At 37.6% G+C, this 22,016-nt stretch overlaps 1 protein-coding gene across 5 annotated transcripts in view; it reads left to right on the top strand.

Annotated features, from left to right (window-relative positions):
* KCNC2 (potassium voltage-gated channel subfamily C member 2) overlaps positions 1-21,663 on the top strand; it is a 96,904-nt gene extending 75,241 nt beyond the window's left edge. Inside the window, exons 2-5 of one of the 5 annotated variants that reach the window (XM_057377946.1) lie at positions 11,203-12,133; positions 14,496-14,663; positions 19,336-19,430; positions 20,472-20,514. In XM_057377946.1, coding sequence (XP_057233929.1) covers positions 11,203-12,133; positions 14,496-14,663; positions 19,336-19,397 — 1,161 coding nt within the window. In that variant the 3' untranslated portion in view covers positions 19,398-19,430; positions 20,472-20,514. Of the gene's footprint in view, positions 1-11,202; positions 12,134-14,495; positions 14,664-18,513; positions 19,431-20,471 lie in introns of those variants that run through there. The other 4 variants (XM_057377938.1, XM_057377970.1, XM_057377955.1 and 1 more) reach the window with 4 other exon arrangements.
* The last annotated feature ends 353 nt before the right edge of the window (positions 21,664-22,016 follow it).

Below are 22,016 nucleotides of genomic sequence, written 5' to 3'. Positions count from 1 at the left end.
TGTTATCTGGGGTGATATGCTTAGTTCCTCAGGGTCCAGATAAGCCTAGCTGACTACAGTTGGAATGAATAATTCACTGTCTCTAAATTTAGCTTTGATCTATGTGATTGTGTTGTGAACTTGAAACATACTCACATGTATCGAGCACAGGAGTTTCAGCAGCCTTACTCTTCCCTCTCTTATAAAAACACCCTTCTGACCTGAAATTCATCTCCAAGTGCACAACTCTTTCAGCTGTACTAGTGTGTAATGCTGCATTGATTTAGGTGTCTGAAAGATTTTTTTTTTTAAATATTAAGGCTTTTCAGAGGGTCATGTGAGATCATGGAGGAGCTGCAAGGACACTGTCCTGTCTGGCCTAGGAGAAGGTTAAAGATGAGATACTGTTTCTATTTTATAGACTGTCTAGTGATTTAACTATAGAAAGGTGTAAATATTTCTCTGTAGAAGAGCTGTTTTAATTTTATTAGAAGATAGATTTGTTTAATTAGGGGCAGCAAATATGCTCCCTTCCATTTTCCTGGAATCTAGTTGATGCAGGGGAGGAAGCCTTCAATCTCAAAGTGACACCAGGTTTGAAGGAAAAAATATCTTTCATTAGACCAGTAATTCGCTTGGAAAAAGCAGATGAGTTTCCAGGCACTGTGCCCTTCAGATACAAATATAAAAGTCACAGAAACTGCACAGGGAGTGTAGACTGGCATGAAAATCCTGATGAGATTGTGAGATGAGCAGAAAAGATATGTGACAGTGAGTGGCTGGACCAGGGGACCATGGAGTGGTAAGAGCACTGGAGCAGAAGGAAGATCTCTTGCTTTTGGAGATGGAAAAGAGGAAAGTAGCTATGATTCATGTCAAAGGACAAAGGCTTGAAGGTCCAGAAATGTGGAGAGAGGTAGAAAAATACAGAGATGAGACTAACAAACTGAGCAAAGTAACTAACTGAACAAATGGCCTGGGACAAATATCAGGGTAGCATGTGAACTGAAGGCTGAGGCTGGAGCCTGGGAGAGCGAGGAATGGAGGCACATCAGCTCTGGAAAGAGAGCTACATGTGAAAATAAAGAATGATGAGAGGTATATGACATGGATATACAAATAAGGTAAGAACAGGCTGTTCAGAAGAGAGGAAGAAAGTCTGGGATCCAACCGTAAACCAGAGGAGGAGAGCTGGAGCTGAGAAAGGGAGGGGATGACAGGGAAGAGACAATACCAGAGCAGGGACGCACTGAAGCTGGAAATGCAGAAAGGATCAAACTGTGGACACCTGAGGAATAAATTCAATCTGTACTTTCTAGAGGATTTTTCAAGTCAGAACCAGGGAGCTGGAGGCTGCTGAGCCTTGGCACTGTGCTCTCTGCCATGAGTCAAGTTAAGCTGTTGTCTACCCTGCCAGTGCAAATGGCAGAGAAGTTTTGTCTGTGGGATTGCAACTGTGACAGCTCCTGGAAGAAGCCACAGGATGAAGTTTCTGTGTTCATGATTTGCTTTTATTAAATCTTGATTACTCCACAAAACCTGCTCCATTAAGACTACCATATCAAGCAACTAAGGGTTAGGCAAAGCCACAGTCTGGGTATCCTATTCCTTGTGGATTTGTTTTCCCATAACTAAGTTATAACCATGAAGCAAAGGTACCAGTTAATATAAAATCTGTTTTATTACTGTGGTGTAGGTGAGAACGATTAAACCAATGCTACTTAAAAATGTATAGAAGGAGAAGCTTACAGTCAAAAAGAGAGTCATTAATCGGTAGTTTCTGGGCATTTCTGARTATGTTGAAAATGGCTCCATCCCTTCAGTTTTTAAGAAATAGTTTGGTAGTTTTCATTCCAGCACTTCCAGTAAAAGTTTTATTATGTTGTACAGGAAAAACACAGGCCTTGAAAGCTTGTAATTCCAGAATGTTTTCATTAGCTTTGGGATAACAAAATGAGGTTACGTGAGTTGTTTATAAGGCTTCTCTGATGAAAGCTAAGACGGCCTCTATGACAAATCTTAATGGACGTCAAGCCTCAAGATCTCTTCTAAATTCACCCAAGTGTAATCTTAAATTAGGCCATCAGATTTGTTTTCAGTGAGAGAAAACATAGACAAAAATGAGCCTGAGTGCTTAAAAGATGATGCAGATGAAAATGTTTCTGTAATTTTAATGGATGTGAGATTTATGTACTAGGCAAACTACATTATAATAGAATTTTCATCAATTTGTCTTATGAATGTCTCTCTTTTCTCCATTGTCTGCATCGGTGTGAAAGCCTATTAATAATGAATACTATTATACTGAAGATTTTTTTCTGGTTTTGACCTATTGAGCCAAATGACAACTTCTCATTGTAAGTCAAGTGCAGAAAGAAAGATACTGCCTGTGTAGTATTTCAAGTTGCCAGGTCCCAGAGTCTAATCTTTGCTGTAATGATGCAAACAGYGGGTAGTCTAGAGAAGGGCAACAATGCAAACAGAGAGGCTAATTTGACACATTATGTAAATTTGGGATTGGCTGAAATGCATGCTTAAAATCTGCATTCTTCCTCMGACAATTTTAGCTTCATTTTGGAATATGGTCTTTCAGTGATAAGAAACCTCTGAAAGTCTTATACCAGACCAGAACACAAACTGTGCATTCTTCTTTTTCTCACCTTTGCTCTGACTCCAGGAAGAATATCCATTGCGTTTTTGCAGCTGCTATAAATATTTTGCCTGTTTGATTTATAGCAATGTTTAATGAATGAGTGGCAGTGGTTTGCTTATCAAGCCACATAACCATGCAGACCTTTTCAGAAAGACAAGGGCAAAGGGAGCCTTACTGATGCCTTTTTAAAAAATGATTGCTAGAATATAAATGCCAAGTCTAGTTAAAATAATGCGCACAGCTGGCTGTTAAACCAAAAACATTGCTGCAATAGTCACAGCTCAGAAAAATCACAAGTGAAGCACGCTTCATAAATTCAAGTGAACAGAAAAGGAAGCTTCTGGATGCAGCATAATTCAAGGACTCAAGGACCTCTGCTGAGTCTTCAAGGGGCAGTAGCATGCAATGGGATGTATGTTGTGTGTTGGTGTGACATATTTTGCTTAGCTGCTCCATGGGATGACAAAGTCAGATGATTTTGATTTGCCTAGTGGGAAAYGACAATTGTAATTTAGGAAATTACTGATCTTGGATGGTAGGCAATTAGGGATGGCATCCAAGGGAATGTCCTGGGCAGCAGATCAGTCCTATCCCCGGGACTCCCACTGTGTGAGGTGTGTTCCTGACACTGAAATTCACTCTCAAGCCTTCTTTCCAGTTACTTGGCAGAGAAAACATTTTCCATGCTGAGCAGGAGAATATGTGTCTAAATCAGAGCAGCTTTGTAAATCAGTTTTTAATTCTTTGGGAAGATGTATATAAATTAAATGCAATTAAATTGCAGCGTGATTTGTAACTCTGGTTTTCTTTATGATCTGCTTTAAAATGTAGATGTGACTAAGATTTGTTGAGTCAGACGTGTATCTGGGTCAAACTGGTGTTAGACTGCTGATATACCTAACAGCTTAATTGGAGTGATTCAATTTTGGGCCTGGATTTCTGAATATGAAAAGATGCATTAATAACCTTTTAATTTGTGCTCCAGCTGGTAATGAGAGACAACTGTTTTTAAAAATAATAACAAACGAGAAAAAAATGAGCAAGCAACAGAACATTTGTGTTCTCACTACTACATGCTGATAGTAGCCGCTCTCAGCCGTAAATACTACTGCACCATAAATTTACGCATTGGACATTAGCTATAGGCTGTTCTTAGTACATCAATAAAAGTGTATTGACATACAGATTTTTTTCATTCAGTTATGACTATGTGTAGAATTGTAACAGCAGCAGTTTAAGTGCTAAACTGGATGCTAAATATTGTTAGCAGAAGAAAGTACAAATGAGGTAGAACTGTACTGGGGATTTGAAAAGACTTACCTTTTGTAGGATGAAAGCAAAAATGTTGGCAGGAATTGTTCTAACTGTGGCTTGATGTTGGTTGAGAAATTGTAATGGCCAGAATTTCCCAATTAGGATGCYGAGGTTGGGCTGTTAAACCTTTATGCAGACATTAAAAAAAACACTTTAATGCTGATATTCTACCTTATCCCCCAGAAGGAGGATGACTTAGACATTTTTGGAGACATAAAATTGTTCTTGGTGCCTGATACTTGATGTATCATGTTTTTGTTTGTCCTTTGATGATTTATTTAAAATGCTGTCTGTATCCATTCCTTAATCTTTGGCGAAAGGTAATATAAGAGATTATGATTTATGAGTGATGAAGTAAACTGATAGTATGTTTGCCTTGAGTTTGTAGTTTAAATGCCAATAGTGTGGTTAGTAGCTACTGATGGTTTGTTTTTGTACCAAGTATATTCAGATACAATGCACTGAAAATGCATCACATCATAAAAACATGTGACTTTTCCTTTTTCTTTCATAAAATAATAATTTTCCAAATGCAATTTGCAGCTAGGGAAGAATAGCAGCTTTGAGAAATAGAGTTGTGAACATATTGGTGGTATATTTGGTGAGCTATTTAGGTTTATGTAAAATGCATGTTAATATTGAAGTTCCAGTACACAGAACATTAAACTGTAGAGAGAGGTAAGTTCATCAAAAGAGCTCATTCTGAAATCACATTATGATTTTAACAGTCTCCTGATAGCCAGATGGAATTAAACAGAGGAAAAAAAAATCCATCATGTTGAAATCAGAAATGAGGACAATCTGTCAAACTTAAACACAGAGACAACTCTCTTTAAAGCTGGAAGTGATATCTAATTCATTCACTTAGTTCTTTGCTACTTTGAGTAAAGTATGCCATGTACTTTACAAATGCAGGGTTTTTTCCTGCAGAAATAGCATTCATAGTCGAGTCATTTTCCCATTGAATGCCCAAAATCCTCAAATTTATTGGATTTTTTAATGGGATTTTTTTAAGACGTGGGTTTTATATGACTAAACAGCTATAAAACTAGATTAAAAAATCAGCATTGCAAGTTACTTGGGGCTGATTAGAAACAGTATGTGATTTTGGCTTTGTTCCCTGTTTGACTGGGTCTCACTCAATCCCCCTACAGAACTAGGGGGATTTCATAAAGCCACTGGCAGTTTGGAAGAATAAAAAGGCTGGAGAATATGTCAGGACAATTATATGCAAGATTTACAGGAACAAAGACTTTTCTTTTCTGAACCTTGAGAGAAAGGAAAAAGAATCGATATCAGCTTATAATGTTTATGATGGGAATATATAATTTTAGTGTAACCACTATTGACTGTTTTAACGTAAGAAATAGCTTGATGAATCTTAAAATAAATGTGAAGAAAATTTGTAAAATACAGTTTTGTAATGAATATATGTGACCAAATTCTTGCAGTCAGTGAGACTGGATGCATTTAATGTATAGATCAGCTTTTTGTGGTCAGAGGATTAGTAAGAGAAAGAAACTGAATCAGTTATTTTTTTCAAATAATTTGTATCATATTCTGAAATATGACAAGATGAGGCTTAAACTAACAAATGTGAACAGACATCACTGCAAATTATTTTTAAATCTGCAAAGTATGGATTTTTCAAAATGAGTATGGTGTCAAAAAACCCCACTGCTTTCCTTTTAAGTATTCTGTTATCCTACAGAAGTGACCCTGTTTTGAGGGTTGTTTAGCCTGAATGATCTGGTGGGAAGGCAAAGAACTCTTGAGTGGAAACCTATCTCCTCTTGTTTTGTTAGGCAAAATTAGGTTGTTCAGTAAACTCTTATCTTTTGTAAAGAAAGCAGGATTTTGGTTACAATAGTGAGCAAGCCATCAAAGTTAGTTTCTTTAGGGAAAAAACACCGCAACCTCTTTTCTTGGATGTTCTATCCTTGTATTTTTAGTCTAGGAGTGTGGTGGGGAGGAATATTGATTTTTAAAATTTGCTTTAAATTCTAGCAACATGCATGTATCAAATCTCATAATGTGCCTGTGAAGATATTTATTTAAAGCAACATTTTAATCTTATTTCTTGAAAGGCAATTCTGTACCTGCATTAGAGTATCTTAAGTGTTGTATTTTCAAGGGCTTATTAAATATTCAGTCATTTTCTTTTTCTGTTGTCAGCTGTGCCAAGGGCAAACCTTCCGTGTCCTGGAATGTAACTCAAACTAAATGAATCTTAGAAGCTGCTATTAATTGCTCACATTAGAAAATATACATTGCATAGTGAGGGGGAGTTGAAAGAGGAGGTGTGGAGATCCAGCCCCAGAACAAGTTGTGTCCAGAAAAGATACAAACTTTTCATGGGAAAACAGTGAAATACTGTGAGAAAATTTATTTAAAAACTTTAATATGAAGCAAGAAGTAACGATGGCTATGACTATTAACACTTCACTGTGCATTAACCTCTTCACTGATTATGTCCTGCCCATTTTGGAACACTAAATCATTTTGTAGAAATAGCCAATTTTAAGGGTGCAGGATGGACAGATGAAACTTACTTTAAATATGGAGTAATAGGAGTCTAATTTTATGGATATGTATAATACACCTGAGTGTGAAGATGAGTTTCTAGCTCAGCTGTTGTTTTGTTTGGGCTCTGTCTAAGCTGTTAAGCCTGAGAATGGCTGCAGTAAGGCCCTGGCTCCTTCACTGGACAACAGCCAGGCCCATGTCTTGGATTGCTTGGAAATGAAATTTGGGTCAGAAGTGCCTCTGACCATGTGCCTTTTCCTACTGTGAAAGCCAGACATGGCCTATGAGATATGTTGTCAGGTCATTTGCAGCCACAATTTTTAGTGACCTTAACTTTTCAAGCCACTTAAGGAGCTGTGTGCAAGGTAAACCCATGACTTTGGACTCAAAAGTTCTGCTAATCCACAGACTCCTCAGTTTGGTGTTGTAAAATTGGTTGTCAATTTGGAAATTGCTTTAAACTCTGAGCTACTCAGTCCCCCATGAGACACTGAATTGCAAGTACGAATCATAAGGTTTTCTGCTTCCAACAAATTATCTGCAGGCATCCCACAGTCATTGTAGATTTGTGTGCTTCATTGAAAATCAAGTAATACATGATTAATCCACTTACTGTGAACATTAGTGGAACTTGACAACAGAGCTTGGCTGGTGATCCTGTCAACCAGACAAGCTGGGAGATGGAATCTCTACTGTCTGAACATGTGATGCTGACACAGAACAGCAAAATTAGGTGCACGTTGCCTTCATATTGTGAACAGAGGGAACCAGCAGCCTACTGAGAGCCTTAACTGCTTAATGAGGAATGTTTTGCATGCTGGGCATTACATACTGAACGTTTTTGTAATTTTTAACTGCTCTTTTCTGGCAAAAATGGACTGAACTTTTTCTTAATCCAATTTGTATTAATTTCAAGTTTGAAAACAGTGGCCCCAGAGTGTGCCTACAACCATTCTGTCACTTAGAAAAGTGGTTCTCTCAGAGGAAAAATGAAAGCCTAATTGAAGAAAGTTAACTTTATCCCGTCCATTGAAACAATATGAATCAATTACTTATAAAAAAAAAAACCAAAATAACTTTATAAGGCATGAGAAAAGGATCATGATTACTTGGATATTATTTGAAATATGCCAAGGCTGAACCTGTCTTGCAACAAGTCAAAACCTAATTTTTCAGCATTTTCCACAGTGAAAGGTTGCTAATGATTTAAACAGAAAATTGTCTCTTGCTTAACCTTCCTGAAATAAGAAAAAAATCTAAATCCTTTTAGATTTCTGTGCTTCATAAAAGAAAAAAGGAAACAAAGCAAAAGGTTGTGTGTGCTATTCTGTGGAACTGTTGCAGGACTGAGTAATAAAACTTGGTCATATCCACCAGAGAATCTGTGAGTTCAGATCTGTACTGACTTTGTCTGAAATGTTCTGCTTGCCCACATGAACAAAAATGGATGTATATTTACATTTAGAGAGGCTGGAATTGGGATGAAGGAGAAGGAAAGCATAAAGAGGGGATAGCACATAACTTGATTTAGTTTCTGTCATTACAGATGTGTATCAAAAACATGCTAGAGACTTTTCAAAGCATTGCCTGGTATTATGTAATATAATACTAAGGAAGAATCTTTGTTAATGTAAAGTAAATCCCTAAGCATTTTTTTGTTTGAGTGATCAAATGTTCCTTCTTGGAACACTGATCTTTGTATTTGCTTCTTGCATGTTCTCTGAACCCTCTGATTATTGCAATAACATTTTGGGTCTCGTGTATGAGGCTTCATCTTGCTAGGTGCCATGCATGCCTGCCCTGATCTAAGGAGATGACAGTTTAAAACCAAATGCAATGAGAGATAAAAGGAATATGTGTCTTTGCTCAAAAGCAGTGATATCATGCATATGCATGGCAAAATGTTTGAATATTATTGTTTTACATTTGTGTGAATGGTTATTGTGGGTTTACCAAGAAACCTGCCACCACATTGATATTTTTTCTTGTCTTTGTTCTGTCCTCTGGAAGATGACTGTCTTTAGGATAATGGAGTGAGGTAGCAGATTTTGGACATGACTGAATGTCTTTTTCCTTTGGGGATAATAAAACACTGAATGTAGGTGCACAGCTAAAAATTTCAATCTGCCTTGCCAAGTGCCAAGTGCAATGTCAGTGCAGTGTCAACGTTAAGCAAAACAGTAATAAATAGCTTGTCAGGCAGCTCTACCTGTAGGTAATCTCTTGGTATTTAGTATTTTTTTAGAAAGGTTCTGAACCTTTGAAGGTTCTTTAGAAAGGTTCTCTCTTTGCAAAATACAGTSCAGATAACGGTGGTAATTACATATTGTTAGATTCACGGCGCTATTGAGCAGACATTTAATCTTTATGATATCTGAGTTTCTATCTGGTAAATTATATAGTTGTTGGTAAATTTTACTTTGGCTAGGCTGAATGTAGTTTTATTTTCAGACAAAAAAATGACAGTTGTCTGAAATCACCTAGGTGTTGCTGTTGAAGAGGTTGCCCAATATTTTATCTGTCAAAAGTTCCTTCCCAAGTTACAAATTACATGCTAATTTAGCTTCAGTGATTCTCAGCCTCTAAAGATTTGTTTGCTTTTTCCATCCTTGACTGAGTAGCAGGATTCTGGAGGATGCTCTAGGAGACACCCAAGGGTCATTCTTAACCCACCAGTGGCTTAGAGTCTGATAAATTTTCTATCCATCTTGTGGAGAGGTTTTGCAAAGATCTGCTGAGATTAATTAATTGATTTAGGCTTTATAAATCTGGTTGCATTTGCTGACTCTAGTTGTCTCACACAAGATTGAGGCTCTTTTGTGCATGTTAGTGTCAGATGCTGTGAACTATGAGCATGCAGCAATTTTGTAGTTAAGGCACAGGCAGAAAAGTCTGTTCAGTAAAAATCAGACAGTGTAAGATTGTTTGCTCAGCTTGTGGCTAGAAGTCCAGATTGGATGATAWGTGTTCAGTTCAGTCCCTGAGTCAGTCCTTTTTGAAGGGTACCAGATTTGGAGTGTTTGCAATTGTAGGGCATGGTGTAATAACTTTTTTTCATTGACTGAGGAAAGGAAGCCATAAATAAGCTGCAAATATCTGATATTTGTTGTCTTTACATGGGATTTTCCATAGATCCATCTCGTGAATCTGAATGTAATAAATTTGCCAGGCCTGCATTGAAAATTTAAGCTTGTTTTCAGAATAAAAGGAATTCTCTCTACAAGTTGTAGAGACAATATTTTGTTGTCTAACTAATGTTCTGTGTTAGAAAAATSTGGCCATTCCATATTGTAGGAGCCAAAATGAGTTCCTGTGGCACATAACAGGAACTGCTATTACTAAATTCAGTATTCAGTACACAAAATCAGTTTTACCCCAATGTTGTATTCTGGATTGAAGTGACAGAACAGACATTGCTGCTTATGCCTTTTATTTTGTCTGCCTTGCAACTACTTTTTTCCAATGAGATTCAAGATTTCAGTGTGGTAATGTATAGGACTAGGTATTTTTGAAAACCTGTTTAGGCATCTTTTTACCTCTTCAGGCCCCTAACACTTTCAAAAATCTTCATGTCTTTGGAATGCTTTTTTCCCTCGGGATGATATTGTCTCTAAAATGTTTATTTAAATGAAAATTAAAAATAAAAAATACTGTTCTTTATATACCACACCACTGCTGTTTTAGTGCTAGCTAATATGGTGGTAATGTCATTGAAAAGAAGTTAACCATTGTAGCAAAGGAACAATTGATCTCAAAACACCTTCAAATTCTGTGTATTTTACTCAGTGTAAGAAAATATATCTCCCACTCTAGCTGTTTGGCTCATTGTTAATTTTTGTGATCCTGTCCTGGATTTTCTCTGTTACTCAATGCTTCACTGTGATTACAAGATGAAGATCAGGCAGTATATGCTTTTTAATTCCTAAACAATCCTCTGTGATGGCTGTTTCCAGGTTATTTACCTGTATTTTATCAATTCACATGCCTCTACTAGAAATGAATTTGTATTTCCCTTTTCTTTTTATTGTCCTGGATTGGTAACTTGGTTAGGACGACTGTGGATGCTAAGACTGTGGCAAAGCTCTGTTACCGCAGTCTGTGAAGTTCTACTAGATTTACTTTTAGTGCTGCCCAAGAGAATCAGTGAAGGATGACTACAAACAAAATAAGCTATACAACAAACTCTACCTGTAGCAGAAGGCATTTTCCATCAGCAAGTATCTTGAATTTTTGAATCATTGAAAATCCAAAGGAAGCCCAGAGTTTGGATCTGCTCCTAGATCCCTCTAAAGTGCTCTTGGAGACAGGTGTGAATTCTGAACCATAATCTCAAGACATTATGGTCAGCCCTATTTTCCACTGGGTGAGAGGTGGTTGTCCTTAAAGGTTGCTGTGATTGGTGAGTACAGGGGCTGTTTGCAAGACACCTTGACAACTGAATCAAGTTCAGACAATTTAGCACAGATTAAGGAATTTGTTGCCACTCTTGTAATGAGTTGCATTTTGTCAYAGTACCCATTGCCAAGACTTTTCCTGCTCCTGGACTCCTGGCCTGCATGTAAGAGCGGACTGCTGCTCTCCTCTGGCCCAGATGGAACTTTTCATGCATATGAATTTGTCGGCCATTTGGGGATGAATGAGTAAGAGTTTTACTATAAACAGTGACATCGTTAATATTAATGTGAAGAGCTGTGTGGTTCTGATGTCTCTTTTATCTCTTTGTGTTTCAGTTCATCGCTTTTGCCTCTTTATTCTTCATCTTAGTTTCAATCACAACCTTCTGCCTGGAAACACACGAGGCTTTCAATACTATTATAAACAAAACTGAGCAGGTCATCAACGGGACAGAAGCTGTGCTGCAGTATGAAATTGAGACAGATCCTGCACTGACATACGTGGAAGGAGTCTGCGTGGTATGGTTTACATTTGAATTTTTAGTACGCGTTATTTTTTCTCCCAACAAACTTGAATTCATCAAAAACCTCTTGAATATCATTGACTTTGTGGCCATCCTGCCCTTTTACCTAGAAGTGGGCCTGAGCGGGCTCTCCTCAAAAGCTGCTAAGGACGTGCTTGGTTTCCTCAGGGTGGTAAGGTTCGTCAGGATCCTCCGGATTTTCAAGCTCACCCGGCACTTCGTGGGCCTCAGGGTGCTGGGCCACACTCTGCGAGCCAGCACCAATGAATTTCTGCTGCTGATAATATTCCTGGCACTTGGTGTTTTGATATTTGCCACTATGATCTACTACGCAGAACGGGTGGGAGCCCAGCCTAATGACCCATCAGCGAGTGAACACACACAGTTCAAAAATATCCCTATCGGCTTCTGGTGGGCTGTGGTCACCATGACCACCCTGGGATATGGGGATATGTATCCACGGACTTGGTCAGGCATGCTGGTGGGAGCCCTGTGTGCGCTGGCGGGGGTGCTCACCATAGCCATGCCCGTGCCTGTGATAGTTAACAATTTTGGGATGTACTACTCCCTGGCCATGGCAAAGCAAAAACTGCCAAGGAAGCGAAAGAAGCACATCCCTCCTGCTCCTCAAGCCAGCTCACCCACCTTCTGCAAGACAGACTTGAACATGGCCTGCAATAGCACGCAGGGTGACATCTGCCTGGGCAAGGACAACCAGATGATGGAGCACAACAGATCATCAGGTAGGACCCCACTGGAAATGCATGTTCTCTGAAAACACTTTATAGACCAGTATGTTTGGTAGGGGTCAGAAAGCAGCCAGTCTTTCTGCCAGGAGAAGATGTAGCTCCCACCCTTCTCCCCTCCAACATTTGCGTGTGTCAGTCTCATAGAGGACAAAATAGGTATAGTGATGTTCCCAAACCTCTATGTAGCTGGTCTATACAGTTTTGCTTGCTCTGTTGAGAATGCTTTCCTGCTGATGATATCAACCTTTTCTTTTGCCTGTTGTTTGTTGCGTTGTATGGATGTTTCCTGTTTTTCTGCATGACTGTGACTATTTGAGCAGCCACCGTGTCCCACCCTGTTGGACTCCATGGTGTTTTGCCTCAGTGTCTGTCTCTTGTGTCAGCTTTGCCTGTGCCACATCGTGGCCTGTTAAGCAAGATCCTACAAAGAAGCAGTCATTTAAAAGGAGCAGGTGCTTTACATCCAAAGCCCAGCACTCAAAGGAAATAGGAAGAAATTTTCTTTCTAGTTTTCTTTCCATTTGGCATTCTGCTTCCCTGGCTAAAAGAACTTCCTTCATCTGTGTTAGATGAAACATTGCATGATATTTACTATTCATTAAATTATACTAGCATAGCTGATGTAAATCTTGTCAAGAAAAAAGCAAATGACAGCCTTTAGCACCATCATTGCTTTTACAGTTGATTTTTGTGATYTCTATTACCTTATTTGTTAGAGTTCCAAATGATGAATAAGAAGTATTTTGTGCTTTGCTCAGTAAAATTGCATATCAAATGACAGCCTCAGCCCCTCCAAGCCACTGCTGCATATTCCAAATCTGTTGCAATTTAAGACTAAATTTTACCTCTCAGTGTAATTGAAACAAACAWTTTAGCATCAAGAATATTTTCATTTGTTTCTTAAGCATATTTAATCTTAAGCCAAACACAATCTGTTTATAAAGCTCAGATACCAGTCAGTGCACTCCTATTGTAATGCTGCTAAAGAATAATAAGAGCAAACCACTCATGACTGGTGTCATTAGTAATTGACATTTAGTTTTTAAAAAGAAGAGCCTGGAAAATCGGTCTCTGAACAATATCCTTCTTCGATCTGTTGCTCTGCTACTGAATAGCATCTATGTTCAAAGAAGCTCGGTTTCACACTCCGAGTTACTGTTYACAAAGTTAACACAGCTTTTTGAACATCCTAAATATATATAAGAGGATGGAAACGCTTGAAAAGACTCAGATTGACAGTAAAATGTAGTTAGTTTTTCAGTGCTTTGACTGGTACCCTCTTAGAGATAACATCTTCAAAGTGTTAATGATAACTACTTTTTCATGCCATCAGGTCCTACTAAAGGTGTTCTGAATGGAGAAGGCTTAGTGTGATTAGAACTGACAGACACTTTTTGTGTCTACGGCTTTATTTACAAGGAGTTATAATCTTTGAAGTTAGAAAGAAAGAGATTCAAGAAGAAGCCATTTTAAAGTGTTGTCTTCCTTTTCAGTGGTGCCACCGCTCGCATCATGCACTGCAGCTTTATTTTCGGTAGAGAATGTTATTAGAGTCACTATGAATTATGTGCAAAACTTTGAAGCTTGAATTTTGCCCTTTGCATTCTCAGTTGGGAAAAAACCATGCTCAGGTTTAAATGCAAAGGTAAAGCTGAAGTTACGTGCTGTACTGAGACTTTTTCCCTTCAAGTGTGGCCTGAATTTGAAATAGTAGATAATTTTAAAAGAGAGTCCTTTGGGAGTGACAGATCAGGAGAGGTACAAGTTTTGCCATTTGACAAAATAAAGTACAGAGACCAAAGAAAGCATTTTATGTTGGTTACTTATTATGACAAGCAGTGCAAGTGTAATAAATACGGAAATGAAAGCTAAGTGTGTTACTAAACAGTGTATAATGCCAAATGTTGGAAATATAGCCCTTCTGGGTGAGGTGTTGTCTTTAAATAGTTAAACAATATATTCTAAGCAAAAATGCCTAACATGACCTCTTCTTTAGCACAAACAATAGCCAAAATAGTAAATAAGTGTTTGAAATATCCAAGGCATTCTGACAAGTTACAGTCCAGAGTAGGTGAGCCTTGGTTTGACTATTTCTTAATTTAGGTTAGTTTAATCTAATTTTATATAAATTTTAGAAGAACAAGAAAGTCAAAAGATCATTCGTTCCTGAACAAAAAATATACCTTTTGCCATTTTATACTGATTAATGATGAATTGCAGTCTTGTTTTCTTCTAATGACTTATTTTATAACTACTTTTTGAGTGATGGGAATATCTGGCATTCAGCATAAGCTCTTTGTGATGTCTCATTTCCTCATTCATTATTGTCTGTAAATGGGCATGGTGCTTTAACCAGTGTTATCAGGTGAAGACAGTGCAGAAAGTGAGCAGCCACTCTCACCTGGTGAAAGGCTCCCTCCCATCAGACGTTCTAGTACAAGAGACAAAAACAGAAGAGGGGGAACATGTTTCCTACTGACCACAGGTGATTACACGTGTGCTACTGATGGAGGGATCAGGAAAGGTATGGACTTCTTTCATTAGATTGTAAAAGGTTACTAAGCAATGTGCTTGTGAAAAACCATCTTAGAGTAAAATGATGTGCACAATTCTCTAAGAGGAAAGACTATACTCACAATGTATCTTTTTTTTTCTTTACTCCTAGTCATTCTTTTCCTTTTAGAAACACTCATCTCCTTTAGTCTTCAAAAATGTGCTTGATGTTGGACCCTCATTTCATTTATGTCTTCATTTGTCTGTAATCTCTAATAGAAAAGCCTGCAATTCAGGCCTTGCTCATTCAACCACTCATCATTCGGCATAATTTGTCATTCTAAAAGACAAATTAATCATATTATAACTTTGTCCTGCTCTTAACAACTTAACAAAATTTATAGCTGAATACAGTTAAAGGTTGAAATGTCAGAAGTAAGCAACAATTTTCTTCTGAACATAAAAAAACATATCCTGAGATGCTATTAAGATTTCTTTTGAATAAAAGTTTGTGCTTATAATGCAAAAAAAAAATATTTTTTCCCTTGCCAATATACCACTGATACTAAAAGACTGTTTAACCCAACTATAATTTAACTATGTAGCGAAACAATGCTTGACCTTGCAAAGTGCTAAAAATGCCTTTCTAGTTACTCAGCTTCCTCAAGTCTGATTGCTCACTGCTCAAGAAACAGCAAAACTGTTTCTTACTTGTATCTCCCCCATGACTGTTTTACCCCATCAGGCCGCTGCTGGCTGTGGCTGCAAGCCTAACATCAGGACACAAACCTAAGGTCAGCTGGGCCAGGGGTAGTCTTCCCATTTTTGTAGAGAAGAGCTGGTTTTGTTTCTTGGCAAATTATATTCTTCTGAAATTGTGCCATTCCAAGAGATTTTACATTCCTGAGTGCTGATGTGTTGTTGTTCAACTGAGTTCATCTGAAGTGGCCATGTGGCACTGGATATTTTTGCCTGAGATTTTCCTGGCTTTTTTTTTTTTTTTTTTTTTTTTTTTTTTTTTTTTTTTTTTTTTTTTTTATTAAGCTTTCTTGGTGTATGGCAACCACAGCTGTCCCAGAGAGCCATATTCTCTAAAAGGAATTCTCTTTGGGTTGTTCTGAAAATGCTCTTTTTTACTCTTCAAAGCCTGAGCTCAGTAAGTTAAACCTGTGAAGGCAGACACACAAGCAGTTCCATGTGTATGGTATTTGCAAAGAGTATGACTGTCTCTGTGCTCCGGCATTTTACATACCCCTGCACATAATGTTTCGCTTAAATGAAAATTCATTGCAAGCATGGTTTCACACAGATTTACTACATTTTCCACTGAGAGTATATTTCATACTGTCTTCTCAACAACTAGGATTATTTAAAGTATCTCTAATGGAAATAATCATTGAGGAGGTCAAGAACAACTGGATAAGGTAGACTGCCATGGCATCTTGCAAGATCAGGTTTTTGACTTCACTCATCAAGTTATGGCAGTAACCATGACTAGAACAGATCAGAAATAATAAAAGAAGTTACCTATCAGCTACTAAAGATGTATTTATATAACAGTAAAGCATATTTTATCCTGGAACAACTTAATTTGTAAATTTAGATTTAAAAGAAAATGGTTCTGTAGTTTTTACTGGAAAACTGGGGCTTGAGTTCAGAATGGACAGTTTTTTGATGAGAAATGTGCTCTTTGTCTTGTTCTGATGATAATCTCAGTTGTGGCTGAAATGTACTAGCTACTGGCTTTGGAGGCTATTTTGTACAGAGTAGGTAAGTTAGCCCATGAACAGAAAATGTCTTCAAGTAATATACAAATGGGTTTGAATGCTTAATTTCATTCACACATCAAATCTACTACTTTTGTAATTTTTTCCCGTTCCTTTCTTTATTTCTTTTGGTACATCCTTCTTGTTTGGTTTGTTCCTTGGTTGAGTCTTAGTTATGTTCAAGTATAGTTTAATCTGAGCTTTTTTGCATTAGCATTTTATCTCCAGTCTCCAAGATGATACTGATTCAGAGCTGATCCACTGAAATACCTGAAAAGTACTGGGTTTGGATCAAATGTTTCTCTCTGTTCATCTTGTGTGTCTGGTTTTCATTTTTAGGAGTTTCTATTTTATTTGTAATCTTTGTCATCTTCCTCTATCAGTTCTTTCCTGTTATCATTAGAAGAGTAGCAGGAAAATAATCTTAAAAACTACTTTCCTCGTTTCTATGTAAAAAAGTTGCCTGATTATTTTGGGGATTTTTTTAATAAGCTTTATTTCTACAGGGAGTTTAAATATATACACTAGCATTGCTCTTCYCTTCAATTCCCTTTTCAAACATAATTCTTTCTAATCTGTATAAACACTGATAGAAACTCAGAAATTGGAGACTGTTTCAGAAATGTATCAGAATTCTGTGTAGTACCACAGTGTAGTCTGCACTTGACATCTGGAGAGAACATTGCACAATGTTTTAGCAGACATGAGATTATGCATTTGCTTTAAGTATAGTTTTATAGCATACAAGACTCAGTAGATAAGAAATATGTTAATTGTTGTAAGGGGAGAGCCTAAGATACGATTTTTCATTAAGGTGCAGTTACCTAGGGATCTGGAATTTGAGCCAGTAGCCATTAAAATCAGAAAAAAAAAAGAAAAAGCTTGCCAAGATTCCATGTAGTGTTTAACTTTTTTGTCATTGGTATTTTACAGTTTCTGTGGAAAAAGTCTCATTATTTATTTCACTGTAAGCAATTTATACCTGAACACCTTAACCTGACAAATGCTTAAATGCATATTTGTCTTGAAGGAAATATGTAGTGCCATTGAAGTCAGTGAGGCTTCTGATGCTTGCAGTGAAACATATCCATCTATTTGAGGAGCAAGGCCCAGCTTAATCTCTGTTGTCTTTCCTTGCTGATATCTCTCTTCAAACCGATGAGCAGATTCTGTTCGTAACAAATGGGGTTATTCAGGAGCTACTGAAAATACTTGAATATGAAGATAGTGATGCAGTGAATAGCCAAGTTTTTTCATTGTTTACAGCATAGCCTCCACAAGGTGAAAACAATCCATAGCGGCAAAAGTAGGTAGCTAGACCGTGTATGTGAACAGAAATGTCYGCCAGTGCAATGTTCCCTTCAAATTGTGAAGCATTATGTGGTTGCCTCATTTAATGATTAATTATTTACTACTTGCTTACATGGATTAATACCATTGATTTTGCTCAAATCATCTGGAAAAGAAGCACAAATTCAATATTTTATATTTGCCATTCAGGAGACATTTACAAATATGTCGAACTCTGCTGTCTTACTAGACTTCAAAATTAGAAACAAAGTCTGAGGGTTAATATTTCTGAAGATGAAGCTTCAGATTATGATTCAGTCCTCTGCAAAAGTGATTCTCACATACCGCATAAAATTTATCTGGTTTCTGGTTTATTTATTTTAAAGAAAAAATTGTCCTTTATTAGAAATTGACTTTAGTAGAGATTGTATAATTCTAACAGTTTCTGTAGTCTGTCTTAATGGGTTTTTGATTATGCKTAGCCAGATAGCTCAGTCACCTTGGTGGGGTCCTTTATCTTGTGCTCTGTGCAGCCCTGCTGAAGCCCACAGAGTGCTATTAAGTGGAAGGAAGTGAAAGAGCAGGTCAGAACTCTTGTGTGGCAGTCTGTTAAATTTTTTGGGGGGGAAAAATAGATGCATTAAATTGTAAATAATTTTATTTCATAATATCTTTCAGAAGTAATGTGTCTCAGCACTGAGTTCTTTTGCAGGCAGATTCCCTCTGAGTCCCTGATAGCTCCTTGGATTACATTACATTGTATTGTTTGTCTTTGTCTATTTTTTGGCTGAATTCAACTGATGTCTGTGCATTTTCTCACACAAGGCTATGAAAAATCTCGAAGCTTAAACAACATAGCTGGCTTGACAGGCAATGCTCTGCGACTGTCTCCAGTAACATCACCCTACAGCTCACCTTGTCCTCTAAGGCGCTCTCGGTCTCCCATCCCTTCCATCCTGTAAACCAGGTGGCATCAATCGGCTACATAGTAGTAAATCAAATACTGTTTACCACATGTTGGAAATAAATGTAGCATTAAGCGTAGGGTCCACAAAGATGGTCCAGCTCCTGCATGATACAACTGTCAGTAGTAAGACAAGCCACTTGGGTAGCTGAAGATTTTTGTCTTGGCTTTTAAAGATTACTTCAGGTAGCATTTCTCCTTTTATCTACTATATTGTCCTACGTTCCTGTGGCAATAAAAGGACAGTTAGTGAATGCCGTTGTCCAGTAAATTCAATAAATAAACATATTTTCAGGGAGATTTACTTAAAATAATGTGCTTCCAAGTAATTGTCACTCCATTGAACTTCCATTTCTTGTGACTCTAATCCATTCTGAAGATGTCTGCTCTGAAGGGTCTGCTCATTTGCATGGACCATCCTGTCTCCATCACCTGACAAGCAGTGTTGGCGATCGTGGAGACCACAGAGGGCTCTGGATGTGTGTTCTCACATTGTTACCATCCTGCTGAAATGAAAGCACTGATAAACTGGTCTGCATGTGGGATTGTTTTTCTTTGTTTAACCTTTTCCTTTATTTTTTAACTATCTACTTGTTTATAAACGACTTTATTTTGTGATTGACTTATTTTGGTACTGGATTGCTGTATCAGAGTTCTGAATGTCTCCGGTTGTTTGCACACAGATAACTGCAAAGAGGTTGTCATTACTGGTTACACGCAAGCAGAAGCCAGATCTCTTTCTTAATGGCTTGGGGAAGGCACAAAACATGCAAGAAAGGTAAACGCCATCCAGACTTGCAATTTTAATCTAGCAAGTGCTGCTTGGTACTGTAGTAATTTCTCTACTCCAGGGTTCTTCAACATTTTAAGAAGCTGAGTACCAAGTGAAATTGAAATGATTATTGGGGGCTTTTTTGTACCGCTGTAAGAGGGTAGTAGTTCTCAAGTCGGGTTTTTGACCAGCCTTATACCTCTGGATCATGGGCTTCAAAAATTTCTTCAGTCAATGTTTTCTGAGGTGCTTTGTCCTATATGTTGTTTGTCTGTCTGTTTTGCAACCTGTCTCCTTGTATTCTCCATCTGTCTCCATAAAGCACAGAGATACCGTTAAAATGCCCCCTTCTTTTGAGTTGAACTGAGAACATTTTTTTCCCTTTTCTCTTTTTTTTTTTTTCATATGGACTATACATGTGTGTATAGATAGAAATATGCATATTTTTCAAGTGCAGTTAGTATTGTCTAGACTAACTTGTGTGCACTCCTAAGATTTTTCGAGTGAGATTTAGTAGCGGCTTTTCAGCACTGACCGGTTGCCTATTGCATCAATCTTCCTCTTAGCAACCAGCATTCATTACAATTTTGAAACTGTATCTTTTCTAGTGGCTTTTTTAATTCAATATTAACCTCTGTTTATGCAACAGGACAAATGCAATGGCAAATTTGAGGTTCTGGGCTGGTGAGGAAAAATTACCCTAGAGTTTTAGAACTACATGGGGGAGACCATATGACTGAAAGCTTAAGAGATCCTTGAAATTGTTGAATAATACCTGATTGTCATGTTTTATTTTTTGTTAGGAAAAGAAATACAACTTATTGTTGACCATGTAACATGTTCTTCTGTATATAGCCTAACCCATAGCATGACCTGCATGTCAGAATTCTTGTACAATAATGTATTTATCAAAATATACATTTCTGATATTTAGAGATGTACATTGATTTAGTTTTGGTAAAATATTGTCAATAGAGAGATAATTGCAAACAGCTTTTAGCAAATGAATTAATATAATATCTGGTGCTGCTGTTATATTAACTACAGTGTTGTACAGAATTTATCATGGATTTTTGACTGCTGAAAAAGGGACAATGGAATTTAGCCATACCAAGGAYTGTACTGGAAAGAGACTGCTGCTGCTGAATGGGCCCTGATAAACAACTGACACCTTGAGGAAGTCACTGAGAGTTTGCGTGCGAAGTAGAGGTTGTTAAAGAAGATGAAAGACCGCTCGTAATTACTGCTGCCAGAGGAAGGGGTGACAAGTCACTGTTGATGAGTCAGTGTAAATAAAACGTGCGTGCATGGAATATCAGTTTTTATCTATATCAAGGAAAGCTGAATTCATGTCATCATTGCTAAGGCTCCATGCAAAGACCCACACCCCTGTGTTTATTATTCCTGGTTCCTGCAGTAAGTTGTGCTGTGGATCATACAAAGACACGCTTTGTAATGATAGTGATGTAAACTACATCTGTCTTGACTCCTGTCATACTAATGGCATATATTGCAAAAGTCACAAATTTGACCAGAGTAGGTTTGCATAAGTCCTTGCTTTCTCATTTTGCCATGACCTAAATTGTTATGAATTCTAGTGTACATGCCAAGTYCTAAGTTTGCTTTTCACTTTCATAACAAAAATGTGACTGCAGACAAACATCACTGACTTTGTTCACAGCACACAGTCTTCTTTCATTGTTATCTCAAACTATAAGTATTATCAGAAATAAAATTCTGGCAGCAAGACTATTTTGTGGTTTTTTTTTTTTTTAATTCAAAGTATTGCAAACCCGACATCAATAAGTATAAAAGTTGTATTAAAATTATATTCTAAAAATGTATATTTTACATAAAATATATATTCTTTGATAAGTTACTTTCTGTGATTTTTGTGGTAAATGGATCTAGTCTATTCTGTGTTTATGAGACATTGTAGTGCTACGATGTGGTAATTATGTTCTCCCCATCCTATTCAGTGGGAAATTCTCCAGAATCTGTTTTGTCACCCTGGTGTCCCGATTGTAGGGACCTGTCCCAGTTGTGAAACTCTGTATCGTGGAACTTCTGTGAACATGTCAAGGTGCATGCACAATCCTGGTGGAAACCAGTGGAAATGTAATACCTGAATTGGAGAATAAAAGGCAAAAGACCTGGGGAGGAACTTGGAACACATCTTCTGAACTGGCTCATGCGCTTTCTTTAGCTGTATCGGTCCCCTGCCTGCCACTTACCATTCCAGTTCTCAAACCAGCTTCTTGGAATAAATGAGGAGCTAATTCAAAAGTAGCGTGAGCTGGCTTCTGCAACAATTGAAAATCTATCAGCTTGTTAATGACCCTATGCCTCAGGTGGATATTGCGGTCAGGCTGCGTATTTTAAGTCTGATGGGAGTTTTATTGCATCCTGGTGTGAAGTCAACCTAAAAAGGAGGTGATAAAAGGTTGCTTAAAATTTATTTTATAATGTATTTCAGGCAATGAGAAATCCCCAAATACACAAGCAGAGTGCCTGAGAGGGGTGAGGTGGCTAGTACAGCTTTTACATATGATCTTAGAGGCTGTAGTACAGTATTTTGGCATATGTGCTGTA

Source organism: Malurus melanocephalus, unplaced genomic scaffold (genome assembly GCF_030028575.1).
Source record: "Malurus melanocephalus ecotype Western Australia unplaced genomic scaffold, MMel_1.1 scaffold_10, whole genome shotgun sequence".
Lineage (NCBI taxonomy): Eukaryota > Metazoa > Chordata > Aves > Passeriformes > Maluridae > Malurus > Malurus melanocephalus.
The sequence above is the reverse complement of the archived record's forward strand: the minus strand, read 5'-3'. Positions and strand labels throughout refer to the sequence as shown.